The sequence below is a fragment of the Arvicola amphibius genome, chromosome 2, assembly GCF_903992535.2.
Source record: "Arvicola amphibius chromosome 2, mArvAmp1.2, whole genome shotgun sequence".
Classification (NCBI taxonomy): domain Eukaryota; kingdom Metazoa; phylum Chordata; class Mammalia; order Rodentia; family Cricetidae; genus Arvicola; species Arvicola amphibius.
This window is the reverse complement of record NC_052048.2, coordinates 86,330,483-86,345,194: the sequence shown is the minus strand read 5'-3', so window position 1 is coordinate 86,345,194 and position 14,712 is coordinate 86,330,483. Positions and strand designations below refer to the sequence as shown.

Here is a 14,712-nt window from a genome sequence, read left to right as displayed (position 1 = left end):
CTCACAGATAAAGGGGGTGTCTTTAGAGAGACTCAAAGGCAAGAAAAAGGAAGGCTGCCCCATGCCCAACGCAGTCACATCAGCAGAGTCAAGCATGGAAGATAGAAACCAATCAGACCTTACCAAATTTTCCACCTATTGAAGCCATATCCTTGTCTGCTGCATTGCAATAATAACCCACACATTGGACTGTTTTAAGAATTCCATAAGATAATGTAGAGAAGGAAGTCAGTGTAGAATTTTGTTTGACTGGCTGCTGTGGGAGTCTGCCACTGCCGTGACACTATTTCCTCCTCCTCTTTAATGTCACACCTCTCATTTTCTTTGGGAGGGTGAGAAGCCAAGTGCCGAGTTGACCTGCTTTCCTTGAAGTGTATCCTTGATGATCAGATGGTCAAAGGTATGAATTTGGTCAGCCAATTGTCAACAGGAAGTGTTGGAGCTATTAACACAGTTCCTTACCAGTAGCCACTGGTACTGTAGAGGCTGGACTATTTAGGGGTAACTGGTCACTTGTGGACTGAATGGGAGGCCTGTACCATGTGAATACCATAAACGTAGCCCAAACCCCATGGCTGGGGAGGAAAAAGACTTCAGTGATGAAAAGGAAAACAGGAGCTGAGTGGTCCCCATTCATAACTCTCTGCTCTCTGACTGCAGACTTAATGTGAACAGCTGTTTCATGCCTCCACTGCCATGCCCCCTGCCCCCCTTCCCCTCGCACCTCTGCTGCAGTGCATTGCCCACTCAAACTATGAGCCGAAATAAACCCTTCCTTCTTTAAATTACTTTTGTTAGGGTATTTTGCCACAGTAATGAGCAAAGTAACCAAAGTAACTTCATTGCACATGTGAGCAGACTGATAACTTATTTCTGAAAGAAAAAGCAGTATCACACTGTTAATTTATCAGCAAATTGAGACTATTTAAGTCCATGGGAAAATACCCCAGAGTAAGAGAATGGTTCAATGCTTTCACACCTAACACAGCAATGGCTATGGCGCCATTGACCCATCCTCTATACACTGGAGAACTTCTGTCCCAGGAGCTTTGTGTTGGTTCTGTCCCCACTGTTGCTGCTACCCACTTGAATTGTCCATCCATCCCCCTGGTCAGCAGTCTGGGCCCTAGTTCTGCACAGCACCGTTACAGTCTTCATAGGCCCACACTTACTCCTGTAGTTCAACTGGACCCTGAAACAAAGCTCACGCCTGTGTGGGAAATTTTGGCTGGTGCCTCCAGCAGATCTCCAGTAAAGTCAGCTCCCATGGAGATTCTCTTTGCGTCTCGCAGTCTTCTGCTTGCCTTTTGTTGGGCCTCTTAGGATCCCATGGACTCCGCTGCAACCTCTTTAATCTTCTTGTATCCATTCTGCAACCTACAGAGATATATTTACTGTGTGTTGTGAGTGGAGAGTTAACAATTAAGAAAGGAATAAAAGAGCCTGTTTGCTAATTGACTGCTCTCCAGGAAAAACAGAACTACATGGCAAAATGCAGCCACTGAACCCATATACTTTATGAATTTCTTGTTATTCAATCAGTTCTTACCCAGGGGAAAGATGATACATGTTTATGCCTCTGACACAGCGTGCCTACAACAGTCCTTAAGAGAGTGTGTGTGTGTGTGTGTGTGTGTGTGTTACGTATCTGTATCCTCCTGGTTTGACAATTCTATTTTCATCTTGAAGCAGAGCAGCTGCACACAATCCTCATGAGGTTGGGACTATTAAAGTTAACTAATGGAGGGAAGGAGGCTGCTCACCAGGATCATGAGGCCCTTACAAGATTGAGCCTTTTATTTGCTCCTGAAGGGACTGATCAGTTTATAAGATTCACAGGCCTTACAGGGTTCCAAAGGCTTGAGCGCCTTTATGAGAACCACACCAGGATCCTGTTCTTCATGAGGTTATAGAAGGGGTAAACAACTGAATGGGGCAGATTCTTCTTTGGAAATGCACTGCCTGTAAAGTGTCCAGAGGACTTTCGGACCTTTGTGTACCCGAAGCCTCTGTAAGTAACTTGAATCAATGCACTGACTTACCAAGCTGGACTTGGATATACTGTTGGTATCCTTCTTTCGGGGGTGAATAGATATTTCTTAATATTTCCCCAGGAAGAGCTACACAATATAGTTCACAGTTCAAGTAATACTCTATTCTTTGTACCCTACTTAGCTATAGTTATTAGAAGTGCAGTGGATACACATGCAATTTATGTATGCTCATAAAACAAGGAATTAAAATTATATCTTAGGAAACCTGAGGGGAAGTAAAGAATTCTCTTGGTTACCAAGGTGGAGCTGTCGGCATTTATCAGAGAGCAGTACTTCCAATCATGCCTCCCCCGCCCCCAACCCACCTTCCAGTAACTCTCTTGCCCCCTCATTCAGAAAGACAGGATGCCATTTTGGAGTAGAGATGACTTTCTCCAAGGACCACGGCTATTAAGGAAAAGAACACTACAAGTAGCTCGGTCTATAATAATGATGACAACAGTGGTGTTTTGGCCAGTTCCCTGTTGTTGGAGGAGAAAGGGGTTGCAGGAGAGAGCAAATAAATGAAAATGCAGTATGAAAAATAATAATACAAATAATCCAGGAGGAACTTCATTTTAGCACCAGGGAAGGTGAATGCAGATTCCAACCTCCAAAACTGCAGTGTAATGCAACACTGTTGTTTTCAATCATTGAGTTTTTGAAAATTTGTTATAGAGTAAATAAAAATTTTCAATTCTACAAATGAAACTAGACTGCTGTTTAGATTTTCATTTTCTTGATACAAATCTGGACATAGCTAGGAAGAGATACTCTCAATTGAGGAATAACCTCTATTAGACTGGCCTGTGGCCATGTCTGTGAGGTATTTTTTTTTATTGCTAATTGATATTGGAGTGCCCAACCCACTGTTAGCATTGGTACTCCTGAACTAGAAGCTTAGGCTGTATAAGAAAGGCAGTTGAAAAATTAGGAAGAAGCAAGCCAGTAAGAACATTTCTCCATTGTCTCTGATTTAGTTCTTGCCTCTAGGTTCCTGCCTTGATTTCCTACTGTGACTTCCCTTATTGATGGACTGTAACCTTTAAGCCAAATAAACTCCAACTGACTTCTTTTCTTGGCATTTGTCACTGCAACTGGAAAACAAACCAGGGCACATGGTTTCCCAATCTAGAACCTTTCCTCTATCTTATTCTAGCCAGAAATATCTGACTCTTGGTTCTAGTTGAGGAACTCACACATTCCAGTGCCCTCCCCGATGCCAACAGTCTAGCCTTCAGAACCTGCCCTGCTTCCCTATGTGTACATACATGGTCCTGGTTTAAGCCACTGCTACATTTCGATTAGTTTGGGAACCTCTATCCACCTCTCCATGTTTCAAACTCTTTGAAAGACAGGGCAAACCACAGTTTTTCCATGACATCGTTGTAAGCTTCACAGCACCCATTTGCACTGTTCGCATGTTCAGTATTAAATAAGTCTTGGCTTTTCTTGGAAAACCTTGGGATCCATCTAGATATTAGGACAAAGATTAAGTATTGCCTAAGTACCATGAGAAAAAAAAGTGGGAGTAAAGGGGCTGAAGATACGAATCAGTAATTAAGGGTATTTGTTGCTCTTACGAAGGGCCAAGCTTCAGTTCCCAGCCCCCAAATGGTAGCTCTCGACCATCTGTAACTTTGTTTCCTAGCATCTGATGCATGTCCTCTTCTGCCTCTGTGTGCACCAAGCACACAAGTGGTTCATATACATGCAGGCAAAGCAGTCACATACAGAAAATACAAATAAATAAATCCAAAAATTCATAAAGTGTGAGTAAGCTATGACTGCTTAGGTATTAGAGAAAGAGTTAGGAATTATATGGAAGAAAAGCCAGTGAGCTACAGGAGGGAAAAGCAGGGTCCTAGAGTTCTATGGTCAAGCCGTCATGTCTGGGCTCAACATCATTTTAGCAGTAAGGTCACCTTGAACTTTTTAATGCCTTATCCTTGAGTATTGTTGAAATTAATGTTCTTGTGACCTTAGCCCCATAGGCTCATATATTTGAATGTTTAATCACCATGGAATCACCAGTCCAAGAGAAAGAAGTATGTTGCAGTCAACAAATCTGAACAGAGTTGGCGTTCTGAGGAGCACTTTACCATCAGACATGGAGATGTGGGGCTTGGAGTGTGGCCTGCTGGTCTTGCTTATGTCCAGTATTTCCTCGCTGTGCTCCCTTTCCTATCTTTTGGAATGGAGAATAGTAATGTATATTCTATGCTATTGTGTTGGAAGTATGTGACTTGCTTTTTTATTTTGCTTTTATGGAGGTTACAGTTAAGAGATTGCCTCGAATCTCAGAAAAGATTTGAACTTTGGACTTTGAAACAGTGTTGAAGCTGAAAGACAGTAGGACCTTTGAAACTGAGCTAAAAGTATTTTGCACAATATGGCTACAGGCCTATGGAAGCCAGGGAATGAAATGTAGAGGTCTGAATAAAAATGGTCCCCATAGGCGCTTACTTGTGTTCTCCTCCTGTACTGCCTCATGCTTGTAAATCAGGAAGTAAGCTCTCGGCTACTGCTCCAGCAACATGCTTGCCTGCCTGGCGCCATGTTCTCCACCATGATGGTTATAGTAGTCTAATCCTTTGGAACCGTGAGCCCCAATATGAATGTTTTGCTTTATGAAATACCCCGGAATAGAATTGTGAGGATTAGAAGGATTAGGAGATGAGGCCTTATTGGAGGAAGTGTATTTCAGGGTGCAGGCTCTCTCTGCCTGTGGGGTAGTAAGTAGAGCTCTCAACTACTCCTCTGCTGCCATGCCTGCTTGCTTCCCATCATGACAGTAGACTAACCCTTTGAAATTGTAAACCAGTCCCTGCTTATGTGTTTCCTTTTATAAAAGTAGCTTTGGTTATGATGCCTCTTCCCAGCAAGAGAAAAGTAACTAAGACAGGCCTCTGTGGTGGTGTGAATGGGAACAGCCCCCATATAGGCACATATATTCGACTGCTCAGTCATCAGGGAGTGGCACTACTTGAGAAGTTTAATACTCAGACAAACTACAGCATGGTAAAGAATTTATATTGTCATCTGTGCTTATTCTAGTAATTGATTCAGTATCACAGGAAAATATCCTAGACAATGGGGATCACTAAAAAAGGAAAGACTAACAAAAACAACAACAAAGGAGACCCTTAACATTAAGAATTTACTCTCCTGCAGGAATCCCATTCCATTACAAAACTGTTATGTGTGAAGAAAAACAGATAACATGCACATTGATGCTAGCTCAGAAGAAAGGGAACCAGTGTTTACTGTCAGAACATGCTCAAAAGAAAGGCCCATGGTAAACAATGTCTTAGGAAACTGTGAGAGAGACTCCAGGGAAAAAAGCAGAGGCCTTTTACCTCAGGTGTATTTTGTTCCCTTGCTTGTTCCCGGATGTGATTTTGTGCCTCCTGTGTTAAACATTTGCATTTAATTTATGACATGTTTGCTTTTGTTGGGTGTCAGAACATAGCTGTAGAACCCTGAACCTGGATATGGCCTTCTGCCTTGCTTTCATGCTTTTTCAGATATAATCTACAGTATGTGTCAGCTAATTGTGTTTAAATTAGTCTGTCCTGAGAAATTTCTGGTTAAGGGCTGCTCTGTTGATATTTAGAATGTTTCTTTACATGTTTAGTAGTTTATTTACATGTTTTTCTGAACTCAGACTTCCTTGGATCGTTGATTTCTTTGTTACATCCGTGTGTTAGAGACACCGAACCTGAAGATTGCCTGCAGCATTAGATTGTGGTCTGCCCACTTTTTTTTTTCAGGTTCTCAGATCCCAGGTCCAGCAAACAAAATCTGCACAGGTCAGCTGAAAAGTTGACAACCGTGAGGACAAACCAACCGCTTGGAATTTTTTCAGAATGTGCACTTCAAGTGAACCATGTTCTGTGTCTAATGACTGTGGAGGATTTATAGTGTTCTCACGACTAAAATACCATTTTGATAGGCTGATGTTAAATATTCTAGTTCAATAAAGGACAAGTTTAATTATGCAGGAACAAGTAAGCCTAGTACATTTTTTTCTTCTTTTTCTGTCTTTGAGTTGTGTATTTCCATTGTCCAGTTTGATAATGGGCAGAACACACTGCTTTAAAGCCAGAATGACGTAGGTCCAACTTTCCCTTCTGTCCACAATGTTTACTAGGTTTACATACTAAGTTAGCCTTTGCTTCATATGTCAACAGAAATGACAGCCACCCCGCAAAGTGTTAAAAGGATTAAGTGATGGAATGTATTAGAAGGAAATAAGAACTAATGGAAGACAAAATGTCTCTCTATTATTTGTTTGAGTCAGGGTTCCACTGTGCATCCCAGGCTGCGTGGGAAAAGGAAAGAGATCTGAGACTTGGGAAATGAGAAGACAGATATATACCAAGATGGAGGGAAGCTATGACCCAAAGAGAGGAGAGGCAATAAGAAATTTCCTGGGGAGCCGGGCGGTGGTGGCGCACGCCTTTAATCCCAGCACTCGGGAGGCAGAGGCAGGCGGATCTCTGTGAGTTCGAGGCCAGCCTGGTCTACAAGAGCTAGTTCCAGGACAGGCTCTAAAGCTGCAGAGAAACCCTGTCTCGAAAAACCAAAAAAAGAAATAAGAAAAAAAAAAAAATTTCCTGGGGCCAACAAGGCTCTTGAGAAATAAAAGGATCTAACTTACTTGCTTTTCTTTTTTTTTTTTTTACTTTTCTTTCTCCTTCCTTCCTTCCTTCCTTCCTTCCTTCCTTCCTTCCTTCCTTTTTCTTTCGACAGTCTTCTGTAGCCCAGGTTGGCCTCACACTTGCCTAGGATGAGCTTAATGTTCTGGTCCTTCTGCATCTACATCCCAAGTGCTGGATTAAAGCCATGAACGACAATACCCTATTTTATGCAACACTGGGGATGGAATCCAGGGTTCTGTGTACGCTAGACAAGAACTTTTTCTTTGTAGAAATAAATTTATTGCCTCTTTGTTGGAAACATGTCTTCCTGGGTTGCTCAGGCTGGCTCCAAATCCCTGGGCGCAAGTAATCCTCCTGCTACTGTTTCAAGGAATTTTAGATTCACAGCAAAACTGAATAAAAGACAGATTTTCCATATACCTGCTGTTGCCCCATTGTCAACACCTACACCAGAGTGGTACAACCTGTCCCAGCTGGGAACCTACATTGTCACTATTACCACACACCATCAGTAGCTGGCACCAAACCTGACTCTCGGTATTGTGCCTTCTACGTGATTCAACAAATGTATGACACATGCACAATTACAGTATCACACATCGTTAAGTGCCCTACTTGTGACCCTATACTCTAAGTTGGCAACAACCCACAACCTATTCTCCCCGACCCCCCCCATCAAAAGGAGACACTTATCAGAGAGAATGAAACCCTGTAAAAGCACAGCCACTGTAGAGTGTTGGCTAAAGTCTCTTGAATTGAGTGACAGGACACAACTATAAAAATAAACAACCACCAGGGAGACACCCAACGACACAGAAACACTATGGAGGAGATTTGCTTCCAGAAAGTAAGTGGGGGAGGCTGATAGGCAGAATTTACTCTCTTCCTCCTCCTCCTCCCCCTTCTGCTCCTCTTCCTCCTCCTGCTCCTCCTCCTCCTGCTCCTCTTGCTCCTCCTCCTCCTCCTGTTCCTCCTCCTCCTCCTGCTCCTCCTCCTGCTCCTCCTCCTCCTCCTGCTCCTCCTCCCCCCTTCTTCTTTACTTATCTATTTATTTATATGCCATAGGCCAAAGTGACTTCAGGAGGCTGAGAAAGGAGGAGAAAGGGTAAAGTCAGGCAAGTTTCCTTTTGGTTACCTCCAGCCTGATTTCCAGGAGGTTGGCAGTCTGTCACAGCCAGCTCTCCTGTCTGTCAAGGAGTAAACAGCTGCAAGTGTTTCACGCTGCTTAGAAACAAGGAGGGTAAAGAAATCTGTTTAAAGCAATGTAAAACCATCGTGAAATTGTACTTTACTCGAAACGGTCATTCAGAACTGCCAAGATTGCTAGGTTGGCAGCTAGAAGGGGTAGAGAGTTGTGGGAAGTCTACTTTCAGGCAAAACTAGGACTTATCCAAAGCCACACAGTGACAGCACAAATAGGTTAAGGGATTTCCATCACGCCAGAGAGTGGAAGGGTGGGATTCTGAGGACAACGGAGCAGATATGGCTTGGGAGACAGAAAGGCGCTTGAAGCCAACATTCTTCCTTTGCACAGTGAATGCTCAATTTGATTTCCCTTTCAGAACACTAAAATTTTAGTAAAAATGTTGCCTTGAGAAATAGAAGTTATTATACTCCTGTTTAGGCGATTGTGGAGGAGATGAGTTTTTTGTTTTTGTTTTTTTTTTTTTTTTCTTTCGATATCATTCAACAGATAGAGGGACGGAAGAAGACAGAGCCAGGACCCGATCCAGATCAAAGTCTTGAAATTCCCTTTGACAGCAGTGACAGATCCTTACGGCATTAGATCCTCCGCGCCCTCCGCCATGCCCGCCGGCCCGGCTACCCGGCTCTGTGCCGCCGCCTCCACTGCTGCAGAGGATTGGAAACAGGCGCCGAGCGCTCCCTAGGCACCCAGAGACCTGGGTCTTCAACCGGAATGCAGACCCAGCCATTGCAATTCCGGCCCAAACAAGCCTCAACCGCAAAGCCCCGCCATCGCGGACGAGGCTGTGACGCCCTCTGCTGGCCAGAGGAATGGTCATCCGCCCGTGGCCGCGGCTGGCTGCGCGTCCGGAGGCGGAGCACTGACCAAGCCCCTCCTCTCCCCCGCAGAGGCCCCGCCCCATCAGCGCGCTCGCCCGCCCGCGCATCCCCGCCCCCTCGTCGACACCACGTTCCTGCAGGGGCGCGCGCGCGCTCCTAATCCCCTGCCTTCCGGCTCTGCTGAGCCGCTCGGTTGAGCGCTCTCTCTGCGGCGGCCGGCGGGGTCGCCTTCGCTGGGGACCTCCACTGCTGGCTCTGCGTTCCGGCCGGTCAGGCGGCGCGATGCTGGCGCCCCGCTTTCCCGCGTCTCGTGCGCCCGGTGACCGCTCGCCCGCTGCCGGGCTGCGGCCGTGACCCCCTGTCGCCGACTTTCACCCAGCGTCCGGCTCGGAGCTCGCTGGCCGGGGCGGGGAGAGGCCCTGGTAGTGTCAGGAGGTAGGCTCTCAGCTCCCGGGTGGTGCCTGCGAGCGTTATTTGTCTGTTACCTGTCTGGTTGGTAGGCAGTGATGTCCTCGACACAGTTGCAGGGGTAGGTACGAGCAATACCGTGGACTGATACTGAAAAGAAAACGTGTTTGGTGTTTTCCTGTAGGCTTCAGAGGCTCGAGCAGCTACTTCTGTGGTCATGGAGATCGTCGTCCACCAGGATTGCTGTGTGGTCTTCACCCAGCCTGCCACCACCCCCTAGCCTCAGCCTTGGGTCCTGATTTCCACCAATGAAGTTTTTTATTCTTTCTTGAACCATGTGACATCACTTTTTCTCCGCTGTTTCCCTTTCAGCTGCCAAATCCATTAGGTGTAAGTTTCCGTTGGTTTCAAGTGCTGAGTTGTTTGCTTGTCCACTTGCAGTCCGACAGCTCACCTCCCGTCGCTATGATTTTCGTAGGTACTCACTGGAGTGCTTGCCTTGAAGAGAGCATTCACACACTTGGCTGCCTGACAAAGACAACAGTCAGGCAGTGATTCTTCCGGCTCCGCTTTTCTGTAGGTCAAGTTTGCAAGGCTGAATAAACTATTTTCTTGAACATTGGCATAAGAAAAGAAAAATTCTGCAAAAGTTGATCACCATGAGACTGTTTTAGATCCCTTCATAGGGCAGTATAGTTTCAACTTCTGGCTTTCAGTAAGGCTGCCCTTTATGAAAAGAGCAAGGAGGAAGAAGAGAAAATAGGACCAATTGGAGCTTTCCCTTGTAATCCAAAATGCAGGTGAAGAGACTCAGGCTTCCTTTGAAAATTGTTGCACCATCTAAGCCTCAGGGAACGACTGAGGGCTCTTAAGCCTCCATTTTCTAGTCCCTTTATGTTCAAATCTAGGTTGTTAATTGACTAAAACATTTGACTAAAATGTTGGGGAAACGTAAGCGTGTGGTATTGACAATTAAAGACAAACTTGACATTATTAAGAAGCTTGAAGAAGGCAACTCTTTTAAAAAGCTTTCTGTCGTGTATGGGATTGGTGAATCCACAGTTCGCGACATTAAAAAAAACAAAGAAAGAATTATAAATTATGCCAACAGTTCAGATCCTACTAGTGGGGTGTCCAAACGTAAATCTATGAAGTCATCAACATATGAGGAGCTTGATAGAGTTATGATAGAGTGGTTTAACCAACAGAAAACAGATGGGATTCCAGTGTCTGGGACTATCTGTGCAAAACAAGCCAAGTTCTTCTTTGATGCACTGGGGATGGAAGGTGATTTTAATGCCTCATCAGGCTGGCTAACTCGATTTAAGCAGCGCCACGGCATTCCAAAGGCTGCTGGTAAAGGAACAAAATTAAAAGGGGATGAAGCTGCTGCCAGTGAATTTTGTGGTAACTTTCAGGAATTCATGGAAAGAGAAAGTCTCTTACCAGAACAAATTTATGGTGCAGATCAAACTGGACTATTCTGGAAATGCCTACCCCCAAGGACATTGGCCTTTGATACTGACCAGAGCACTTCGGAATATAGGTCAAGCAGAGAGAGAATCATCGTTATGTGTTGTGCAAATGCCACGGGTTTACATAAGCTTAATCTTTGTGTTGTGGGAAAAGCAAAAAGACCCCGTGCCTTCAAGGGAACTGACCTTTCCAACCTTCCTGTCACTTACTTCAGTCAAAAAAGTGCATGGATCGAGCAGTCTGTTTTCAGACAGTGGTTTGAGAAGTGCTTTGTGCCACAGGTGCAGAAGCATCTGAAATCCAAAGGGCTTCGAGAAAAGGCAGTATTGCTTTTAGATTTCCCCTCAGCGCATCCAACTCAAGACCTGTTGAGCTCAGATGACGGCAGGATAATTGTGAAATATTTGCCACCCAATGTAGCAAGTCTCATTCAACCTATGAGCCAAGGAGTTTTAACCACAGTCAAAAGATACTATCGAGCAGGACTTATCCAGAAATACATGGATGAAGCAAATGACCCAAAAATGTTTTGGAAAAATTTGACAGTGTTGGATGCAATTTATGAGGCCTCAAGAGCTTGGAACATGATAAGATCAAATACCATAACCAGAGCGTGGAAAAAGCTTTTCCCTGGCCATGAAGAAAATTCAAGTGTGAACATTGGTGAAGGAGCCATTTTAGCTGCTAATTTAGCAACAGTTTTACAGAATACAGAGGACTGTGAACATGTTGACATTGAAAATATTGAGCAGTGGTTTGACCCTCGGAGCAGTGACTCAAACTGTCAGGTCTTAGCTGACATTGTAGATGCTAAAAGCCAGGCTATGACTGCTGAGCAAAAGCCTTGCAGGAAGACTAGGAAAGCAGAACTAAATCCAGACAAGCATATTAGTCACAAAGCTGCACTTGAATGGACTGAAAATTTGCTGGATTATCTAGAACAACAAGATGACATGCTACTCTCTGATAAGCTGGTATTGCGGAGGCTTCGGACCATTATAAGAAGAAAGCAGAGGATTCAAAATAAAAATCATCTATAGCGTTCCTTTCTGTTGCTGTGTTTTCATCTTTGACTTGTTTGCAGTGGTGTCATCCAAGAACAGATAAATGTTACGGGTCATTTTAGAATTAGATGGCGCTTTGGATTACTTAAATTACAGCTTTTTAATGTTGTCCCCAAATGAGCAATGACATGGAATTCATTATTTCTACACTGTGTTATACTAATTAGATCACAAGGTATCCTAGGCTGGGATATGGTGTATGTGTGAATTTCAGCTGATGGGCTGTGCATACTGCAGGCACTCAATAAATCTTACTTAAATTTAATTTTGATGAATTTTTCTGAATGTCAGTTTGTAAAGTAAAATATATTGGGGAATGAGTTTAGCATTTCCATTGGTGAGATATTTAAGAGAGTTCAGCAGTGTTTGTGCTTGAAGAATGGTACTGTGACGTCATTGAGCTGGATTATAGTAGTGTAAAGCCTTGCATAGAGCATTCCTTTCTGGCTATATTTAAGCAACCAGCTACTGAAGTTGGCCATTTCTGAGTATAGTGAAGGAAAGGCAGGTGCATGTTCTGAGAGAAGGGCACGGAACTTCAGCTTTGTTCTACCTGACGGCAGCTCTTCATTTGTGTGGAAGGACTTCAGCCTTAATCCAAGAACATGAGCTTTGAATTTCCAAAGAATGTGTTTAGAAGAAGTAATAGGTAAGCTTCGTTTAACCTGTTTAAAAAGGTGTCATGAATCTTTAATAAGCTTGTTGGCATTTATGTAATGCTATAAAACTTTAAAAAGTACACCATTGTTTTCATGGAGTGTATTTTTTGTGAAATGCTGAGAATGTCAGCCTATATGCAGATTGTGGACCATGCGGGAAGTCCTGGAGCACCCCACGTTAATGTGTGACATCACCGTGGCCAAGGTTGTCACATATCTTTAAAACATGATAATTACCTGTTTCTCGGAGCTTGTAAGGATTAAATGAGTTAATATATGACTTTTAATACTTGGGTCCTAGTAAAGAGTGATTCTTGAGTGTTAGCCGTGGTTCCTGTACTGCAGAAAGTATGTTTCAGCAATACTGACCAGATCCAGTGTGGAACTCAGAATGATGTTTCTGCATTAGGAAACTCCTTCCACAGGAAGGAAGGTGAGTAAAGTATTTGTAGTTTCAGCTAAATGTGATAATTACTGCAATAAAAATTAAAGGGTTAATCCTACTTACTCAAGGTCTTTTGGTTAAGTGTGCAGGGTTCTCTACAGGACAGGTAAGTTGCAATAGGGAACAGAATTGTTCCAGGCTGTTGTTAGCACATTGCAAATCAATGTTAGATTTGCTCTAGAAGAAAATCTGAATATTGTCGTGTCCATTGAAGCAATACGATCTTTTTAAAGTACATGAGCTAGCAGGAAGCAGCACACAGTTAATTTTATCTGGCTACAGTAACAGAATTGGTATAAAGAATCAAGGAAATGTCACAGGAGACTGGTTCTGACAGGTCCAGCTGTTCAGAATAAGATTCCTTGTGGTCTGAGAGGAACTTTGAGCTCCCATATAACATTTTTTTTCCTGAGGCTGTGATTGATAATATTCTGCCCTTTGATCAGAGGTTTTAGATTATAAATACCTTTTCCAGAAGACTTCAAAGTATTCTATGGCAATGTTTTTCTTTTTTAATTTTTTAAAAATAAATCTTTTTAAATTTATTTTTATTTTATGTGTATTGGTATTTTGCCATAGGTGTCCAGTGTCATGGAACTGGAGTTACAGATAGTTGTGAATTGCCATGTGGGTGCTGGGAGTTGAACCAGGTCCTCTGGAAGAGGAGTCATTGCTCATAACCACTGGGCCATCTCTCTACCTCTCCAACCCCCTCAATCAATCAATCAATCTCTTCCCTCACTCCCTTGCATCCCTTCCGCATCACTCCATTCACCTACCCTCCCTACCATCCCTCCCTCCCTCCCTCCCTCTCTCCCTCCCTCCCTCCCCCTCTTTTTGGTTTTTCAAGACAGGGTTTCACTGTGTAATAACCCTGCCTGTCCTAGAGCTCTCTCTGTAGACCAGGCTGACCTCAGATCCACAGAGATCCACCTGCCTCTGCCTCTGCCTCCCGAGCGCTGGGATTAAAGGTGTGCGCCTCCTGGCCCAACAACAGTTCTTATCTCATTGTTAACACATTTTCCTCAAACTGTACAGTTTTGCCTACCTGATAATCTTGAGGAAATGGAATTCTGCCCAGATGAGTATTGAGGCTGGAGCCACACATCAGGTACTAGAAATCAGTAAGGTTTATTCTAGAGAGCTGTAGCTACTAGTTACTTTATATTGTCATAAGGCTGCCCATTTCCCAGGTGTACTCATTCCATCCCATGTAGTAAAATCTGCCACTTCAGGTTTCTAGTGCCAGTTTTTTCTTTAACTCAATTTAAAGTAATGATAAATTATTATCTTAAAAACAAACATTGCCACTTGATGAATGATGTAAAATTATCTTGCATACCTAGCTGTCCACACTCCAAGCAAGAATAGGTTTGTTGGAGGCCAACAGATTTGAAGCCCCAATGCTGGCTGCTCTGATCTTTCTGTATGGAACCTTAACAGCTTTCTGTGATTTCATGAATCTTGGTTTTCTTGGGCATAAAAGGGGGGAAGGTTAAATAGGCATTATCTAGATGTTGATGTACAGCCATTAAGCAACCCAGTGGCTGTTGAGAAATCTGTTTCCAGGATCTTCCTTGAAAGTGGGTCACAGCCTGTGGTAACTGTTTAGACTTCCAGGAGTCTGAGGACCTATGTTGAGATTCCAGGCATGGACCCACCCTGGGAATTCTGGCTGGGGGGTATGCATAGGCGGGAGGATGTTGCAGTCCACAGACCCTTTGGTCTAATGTTAATTAACGGGGCCATCAAGTCATTAGAAACAGGCAGAGCCTGTCCTTGCCACAGTCTGGGAAAACTGGGCTAAAGTCGATGTTCTTTTCCCAGTGGCAGAAGGCAGGTGTTAGCTCATGTACTATAAGCAGAAAAACAGTCTGCTTATGGAAATGCCAAGTCGGGGAGTGAAAGAGCAGGCTTGGAGCATGACATCTGCAGCAT

At 43.8% G+C, this 14,712-nt stretch overlaps 1 protein-coding gene across 1 annotated transcript; it reads left to right on the top strand.

The window, feature by feature from the left end:
* Positions 1-8,876: 8,876 nt before the first annotated feature.
* Tigd2 (tigger transposable element derived 2) lies at positions 8,877-12,409 on the top strand. Its single transcript, XM_038319465.2, has 3 exons — positions 8,877-9,157; positions 9,315-9,520; positions 9,609-12,409. Exon 3 carries the CDS (start codon positions 10,069-10,071, stop codon positions 11,644-11,646), a length of 1,578 nt encoding a protein of 525 aa, XP_038175393.1. The 5' UTR covers positions 8,877-9,157; positions 9,315-9,520; positions 9,609-10,068; the 3' UTR covers positions 11,647-12,409.
* Positions 12,410-14,712: the final 2,303 nt, after the last annotated feature.

Coding starts and splice junctions, on each gene's coding strand:
- Tigd2 (XM_038319465.2), top strand. CDS start 10,069: ATGTTGGGGAAACGTAAGCGTGTGGTATTGACAATTAAAGACAAACTT.